This window comes from Charadrius vociferus, unplaced genomic scaffold (genome assembly GCF_000708025.1).
Source record: "Charadrius vociferus isolate BGI_N301 unplaced genomic scaffold, ASM70802v2 scaffold825, whole genome shotgun sequence".
Classification (NCBI taxonomy): domain Eukaryota; kingdom Metazoa; phylum Chordata; class Aves; order Charadriiformes; family Charadriidae; genus Charadrius; species Charadrius vociferus.
Genome location: NW_009648495.1, coordinates 119,644 through 127,174, shown reverse-complemented (window position 1 = coordinate 127,174; position 7,531 = coordinate 119,644). Strand labels below are relative to the sequence as shown.

The window sequence follows — 7,531 nt, the reverse complement described above, 5'->3', positions numbered from 1 at the left end:
AAAAAAAAAAAAAAGTAGCTACAAAGAGGTCTTTAAAAATAAAGCCAAGAACACAACAATCTCCTTTTACGGCAACAGACAGCAAAATAAAAAAAAAAAAAAATCCCCCCAGAGAAAAGCACTTTGTGACAAGAAGAAGGACCAAACACCTCTCCTTGCGTCACACGCCACTGCTCGCGCGTCGCCTTTCGGTGTGACCGCGCAGCAGAGCCGGGGTGTGAAGCACGGCTGGAGAAATGGTCCTGGGTGGCCCACGGACCTTCTGCCACCCCCAAAAAGGGCAGAAGCGAGGCTTTGGTGGCTTGTCAAAGGTGGAAGCTGTTGGCTACAGGCTACCACGTGGCTTTATTTCCAGTAAAACCAGAAAGACAGAGGGCAATCCGTGCCAGCCATCCGTGCCAGCGTATCCTGAATCCCAGTTACCATTCTTGCCCTAATTCATGGGGAAATGCTTATTTTTGTACTTGGGTCGGGATGTGGTCTCAAAGGCTGCTGGTCATCAGAAACTGGGTGGTGGCTCTGCCAGGTCGGCACACTGGACTGGCAAGGGAAGAGCCCAGCGTTGGCAGCCGAGTGCCCGTAGGCAACGGGGTTTTCTCCGAAGCGACAGCTGTCTACCTCGGAGGAGAAGCCAACGGCGTCACTTGTTCAGAAATTGGCACCACAAGGACGTCGGCTACTAATGAGGCTTTGAGCGGTGGGTAGAGCAATAAATTGCCACCAAATTAGAGAACAAAAGCCTCGAGTTCTGATGCACATCTCTCAGCGGGCTGATTGCACACGATTCGTCGCAGCAGCTCCGGACGCTCACCCTGGGTGGGGGGCATGTGAGGTCTCGGACAAAAAAAAGAAAAAAATATCAAGATTGGATGGGTCACTGCTTGAGGGAGATCTTCAAAGAAAACCTTCTCCTGGCATAAACAGTAGCGTTCATTCAAGGTGTGATACGCTTCCAGTAAATCATTAGTAGACCAGTATCGTCACGTAGTTGTGGGTCCTAGGAATATTCAGGTGCAAGCTACTCTCTTCACAACAAGGAAATATCATTTTTAGGCAAGGGAAGGCCTTAGTATGCTACCTTTTGGCAGTTTGGAGAACCACATCCCACCTCACGCTGGATTTGGGTTCAAATCAATCCTGTGCTGCGCTCAGGCGGTGTAGGCAAAGCACCTTGAGCTACGCAACACCATTATCCTCAAACAAAACACTCGCTCGTCTACAAAAAACGGGGCCGAGCTTCTCTCACATAAAATACTCAGTAGTCTCTCTACGTGATTTCCTTTTGCATTTTGTTTTACGTGTCGAGTGGCAGTAACTTAACGCTTCAGTGTTTGGAAAGCGTTGCGCCTTTATGGAGACGGCAGGAAGTGCAACGGATTTGCTGCCCTCTTGTAGCTCCGTTGAAGGTTAAAACAGGCCCGTTCCTTTTGGTGCTGCTGGAAACCGTCATAACGATTTCACTATCGATTTGACGGTTTAGTCCTAGAGCTTTTGTTTCTCTCGGTTTTAGAAGGGACAGATTATTTTTCAGGGCAGGTAAGATTTCCTCCAAGGCTGTCATTACCAAAACAAAGTTAGAGGCATGAAGTTAAGGAAAGGCAATTTTCCCCTCTTACTTCCCGGGCTCGCAGGAAGCAGTACGATAGCAAAGCAGCTGCAGAGGCAGGAATTCGGGGTCGGCTGCTCTCCTTCCTGCTCCCAGGGGATGGGACGCGCTTGAGCCCCGTATTCCACCCCTCACAAACCAGAGACTATCTGCTTGCACCTCAGTAAACGTGGCGTTTCCTAACTCGTGTAATAAGTGCTATGATGTGAGAACACCTGTTTCGAAGAAGACAACATTATTAAAAGACAAAAACCTCCTATGAGAGGGTTTCAAAGCAGCAAGGATGAAGGCAGGTAAAACTCAGCGATATTCTAAAAGGCTGTGGTGAGTACGGGGAGAAGGGAAAGGAGCTGCAGTCATGGTGCACCCATCCGCTATGAAAGCACAACTTTAAATTTAACATCAAACCTTGGGCTATTAAGCGTCCATGAAAAAGGATATAAATTAAATTTAAAGGTTGTCGAACTAAAAACGGAGCTGCGGTCGCGATTGAAAAACCAGTGGGAGCGCTGAAATAGTGCGGTTAAAAACCATCATGCGCGTTTGTGCTTACACAAAGAAAGGAAGGTTTCAACAAGCACTGCAGAGCAGAGAGGGAGGAGGAGAAGGGCTGATCGGCCGGCAGCACTGCTACCCTTTGGTTTCTTCTACGCGTAAAGTCCAAGGACGTAAAGCAAGAGCTCTGTAAAATGCTGAAGATTTTAGAAGTGTAATGGCAGGTAGAAAAGTACACTGGTCTTGTGTCAGTGGCAGCCCCAGTGTTAGGAGACAGTCTAGGCTTCTAGGAGGAGAAAATAGAAGAGAGGAGAAGAAGTAGGAGAGGGAAACGGGATGGGGAAAGGGGCAAAAAAGCGCAAGTCATTAGTAAACATGAACATTCAGGTAGCAACTGCACAACAAGCAATATTTCATTCAGTGCAGCCAGGAGATTTGCCAAAAGCCAGGTTAGACACACGTGGAATTTTCCTTTTAGAAGTGTCTGAAAATACGTCGCTAGTCACGCCACGGCATGACGTTGTGCCACGTGCAAAAATTAGCCGTCATAAATCGAGATTAGTGACAAATTGCCCTCAAAAGAGCAGCAGCTCAGGAGGCCGCCTCAAAGCACAATTTGCACTGAAAGCAGCGACAAAGTATTTTTGTGACCGGATCTCAGAGGAGAGCACGAGGAGCAGGCCGGCTGGAGAGAAAGTCCCGCTAGGGAAAGTACGGACACCGAGTAGCGATACTTCCCTAGGTTACTTCTCAGCTTCCAGCAAGATCATCAACAGGATCTTGGAACGAGAGGTATCCGCATTAGAGCTTTTGACCATCCTTGATGGATTTCTTTCCAGAAATTTGTCTTTTTTTTTTTTTAAATATAGAATTCCTTTGAACTCTAGGCAAATATCCTGCAATAAGGAGTTGCAAACGTTGCACTGTTCAAAAATGACACTTTTTGTCGTTGTTTTGAACCTGCCGTTAGCTCTGCTAGGCACCCCCTAACGTCTGCATCGTGAGAGCTAGCGGTTTGTTCCCCGATTCAATACCTGCATGCCAGCAGTGATTATAAACTATTAACAGTTCCCCCACACCCTCTCCGATTCACTTGAGTTGCACCAGATGCGCGCAGCTTCCCTCCGAGCGCTGCACCACCCGCTCTTCTATTTCTCCTTATAAGGAAGAACAGAATTAATAGAGAGTTTCAGGCGATGTGCTGAGTACCCAAGGCAGAGCTCCCAGCCTGTAGCTCTCAAATTCTCAAAAAAAAAAAAACCAAACCCCAAAAACACACAACCAAAAAAAACCCACCCAAACCAAAAAACCCACAAACGAAATAAGCAATCGCTACGGAGGGCTCAGCACTGCCAAGAACTGAACCCTTCAGAGAAAATGCCGCTCTCTCGGGGAAAGCAGAAGGGTGCGGGGGGTTCTCACAGGTTTGGACCCTCAAAGTAAACAGCCAACGTGAAGTCAACCGTTCACATTTTTCCTTTACATTCTGAAACACTGAACTCTACAGATCCCCGCATCGATGGTTTAAATACATCGCTGTTATAATACATATAATTCAACGGTTAATATAGGGGTTTGCCCCCGAGTTACATTAGTTTTGGATTTATGCCATCTACTACATTAACGGTATTTCGGAGCGGGGCATCCGGTCAGGAGGCAGCACAGGCTGCCAAACCAGCACTAACATTTCAGCCCTGACTAATTCTAACCTCTGCATACACATACGCCAGATGTCTGTAGATAGTGTTGCATGCAATAAAACATTAGCAAGTCATCACCCTGTTTTATTTGATAGGTGGAAAAAAAAAAAAACAACCAACCCCCGTGCAGCAACGCTTCCTGCGATCTAGACAGGAGAGATAAGACATTCGTATTTTCAAATAGCTCAACGGCATCTTTCCCCAATACTTTCCCTGAGGTCCGTTTCAGAATCCAACTCAAACACAGCTCTGCTTTTAAAAGCTCTCTCTGTAGCCCCTGACACTACTTCTTGTAGGAAAAAGCGGGTTTCCTTGAGCATCACCTGCCTTAGTCCTCTCTCAGCGACTCCGTTTCCCACCTCCGCACTGGGCCCACATGGCACACGTGCGAAGAATCAATTCAGCTTTACAAAGAGCCGGATTAGGGAATAGATCCGGCTGAGAACAAACAAGCCGGCCAAAAACTGAAGGTGGCTTAGGGCCGGGGACGCCGGGCTTCAGGCAGCACCACCTATTAAATGTAGACCAGGCGCTGCCAAAGTCCGTCACCTCGAGGGAACACCTCGCCTGAATTGCTGCAGAGCATCAACTGCTCTTCAACTCGGAAAAAAACCTCCATCGGCTGACGGAAAGTGAGCCTTTCTCCCTTACTCTCCAGTGTACAAGCAGGGATATTTTAAGTATTCCGTAGAGAAGGGGGTGGGGGTGGGGAGGAATCCATGAAATAGTTGTGGTGTATAAATCCTCTGTTATTCTGAAAAGCCTAATTAACTTGATGCCTACGACTCTTCATCCTTTGACACGCTGTTTCTACCACTTTGATGTTACTTTTAGACAGCCCTTAACAAGAAAAAAAAAAAAAAATCCAACTCTACCCCAGAAAGATGGAACTTATTAATAAATTAAGAGCTTCAGACACATAAAAGTATCTTTGATCAAAGTTGTTAGCTTTAGTGTATGAAGAGTTAAACCTCCAGAAAGCTAGTATTAAGCAAATAACAAGAAATATTTTTTTAAACACAAATCAGAATTTCAATAAAAAAAAATCCCAACGCATTTAAATAGTCATAGCTGGAGTATCATAAATATGATTTTATTTGTATCTCCTTTTAGCTGTATATATTAAGAGGAAGTATCCTTTTAGGAAGGTTCAGAAGTGTTGTTAATTTCAGTTTTATACTAAATTATAGAAGATGCACAGCTTCCTTTTGACCAGATTCACGGTGGCAAATTAAGTACAAAGATCAATTTTTATACTCCCATCCTCAGTAAGAGCATGAACCCTTGCTGACACTAAATAGAATTATACCAAAAGAGTGTTTTAATTCATCCCTGTCTCCCGCTCCCGCACATACATCGTGATCTCCTGGTCGGTTTTTTTTTTCCCTCGGGGCTGTACCAAGGGACTAGCGGAGATGTCAGTGCCGGGAATATCCAAAGGATCTTAGCAATGATCTGCACGGCTAAAACTGAGCTGGAGGTCATGAAGAGAGACCAAATCAGTAGTTCTTACCAGTGTCAGGGCGACAACGGAATTTTGAATGTTTTATCCTCAAGAAAATAGAGGTGCTACAGTACGGCCTGTCAAAGCCCGCACCCTCCGCGCCACAATGCGTCGGCTCACGCACAGCCGCAGAGTTTGGCACCGCTCATCCTAAACAGATCGGTTGGAATTTGGTAGGAAACCCAATTCACTGTAAGAAAGTCTCACGGTGTTTATCATTAAATGTAACTGCTAAAAGATGACTGCCTTCAGCACACGTTAGGCTGCTTGGAAACATCACTTACTTTCCAGATTCCTCACAAGTGTGAGATATCGGTCCACTTCAGTAACCACAAGGTTCCTGCAGACAAAGCTCTCTTAACGCTGCACGAAAAAAGGCTCAGAAGACCTCAACTTCATCTTTGACAGTGCTAAAACAACTCTTAGGAGATATTTAGAGAAGGATAGTTTGGGGTGGAAGGAGGAGCCGCAGAATAAACACAGCGGTGTAACTTCAGTAGCGGCTAAGAATTAGCAAGTGACAAAACTGCGTGGAAGGATGGTGCGGTGCGCTCAGAGAAGCGCCATCGCTGTCAGTCTCAGGGGGAACAGAAGTCGTTCCCACAGGTCGGGGTAGAGCTCAGCTCTGAATATTATGGAGTCACTGGAAAGCCATTTAGGTATCAGCGCCCTCGATGCTGCCTTCCCAACACTGCCCATGGATAAAATACGCGGTATCTTCAGAATGCGGCTTTGTGCAAATAAGCAATTTCAAACCCAAAAGAGAATGAAGTTCTATTTTGTTTCAAATTCTTTGAGAAGATCATTAAAAAAACCCCTGAAAACAACCCTCTGTGGAGAAATACAACTCAAAAAGGACGCGCTTTGTCGCAATGAGGTTTTACTGATCCAATAACAAATAAATAAGTCGACATGTTTCCTTCAGACATTAAGCACGTACCTGTGCGGTGGTCTTCTATTCCGTGGTCACCATTTTCTACAACTGTTGGCCCAGAAGCTGAAGTATCTGCAAGAAATCAAAGCAAACGTTAGCATCGGATAAAGTTAATCTTAATCCAAAACTGAAGAACAACATTGTAAGGACAACACTGTAATGTTATTAAATACAGATAAGGGGTTTTTTTTTTCCCCCAGAATTATTTTTGAAGTAAGTTGAGGTACCCACATGGCAGCAACTTAAAACCCGAAAGGGAGAGCTTTTCGATCACAGACAATCTCGTCCCATGAAGGAGATTCGAGGCCTAACAACTAGAACCTTCTTTGTTCATACCATCGCTTCAAACTAAGCTTTCCTAAGAGCCACCACTAGACCACCATGACTTTGGATTTCCTTCAACGATGCTTCGCCAAGCCGGTGAACTTTGATGGGCTTGGTGGATGTCAGGCAAGAGCAGTTGACACTGTTGACCTTAACACTATCGCCCATAACATCCTCGCAGACAAAGTGAGAAAGCAGGGGTGAGAGAACGGCACGGCGAGGAGGATGGGAAACGGGCTGGACAGCCAGGCTCAGAGGGCGGTGATAGCTGGCATAAAGTCCAGCTAGAGGGCAGCCACTGGTGGTGTCCCCCAGCAGTTGACACTGGGGCCAGTACTGTTTAACATCTTCGTTAATGACCTAACAATGGAGAAGAGCACACCCTCAGCGGGTTTGCAGATGATATAAATCTGGGAGGAGCGGCTCATACGCCAGACGCTTGTGATGCCATCCAGAGGAACCTGGACAGGCTGCGGAGATGAAGAGAGAAGAATCTCATGAAATTCAACGCGGAGAAATGCAAAGTCCTGCACCAAGGGAGGAATACACCCAGGCACCAGCATACACTGGGGGTCAACTCGCCGGAAGATGATCCTACAGGAAAAGCCCCAGGTGTCCTGGCGGCCAACAAGTTGAACGCAAACCAGCAGTGTACCCTTACAGCGAAGATCAACAGCATCCTGGGCTGCGTTAGGCAGAGCAGGTTGAGGAGGGTGATCCTTTCCCTCTCTTCAGCACTGCTGAGACACACCTGGAGTGTGGGGCTGGGTCCAGTGCTGGGCTCCCCAGTACACGAGAGGTGGAGCTACTGGAGAGAGGTCAGTGAAGGGCCACTAAGATGGTTAGGGGATTGGAGCATCTCTCATATGAGGAAAGTCTGAGAGCGAGCTGGGACTGTTCTCCATGAAGAAGACTTGGGGGGGACGTGTACGAGCACCGGAGGGGAGGCTGTAAAGGAGCCGGGGGCA

General features: G+C 46.7%; 1 protein-coding gene across 1 annotated transcript in view; it reads right to left on the bottom strand.

Moving 5' to 3' along the window:
• The window catches only part of MAP4 (microtubule-associated protein 4), a 124,408-nt gene that overhangs the window by 106,505 nt on the left and 10,372 nt on the right, over positions 1 to 7,531 (bottom strand). Inside the window, exon 2 of the mRNA XM_009885683.1 lies at positions 6,246 to 6,311. Coding sequence (XP_009883985.1) covers positions 6,246 to 6,311 — 66 coding nt within the window. The remainder of the gene's footprint in view (positions 1 to 6,245; positions 6,312 to 7,531) is intronic.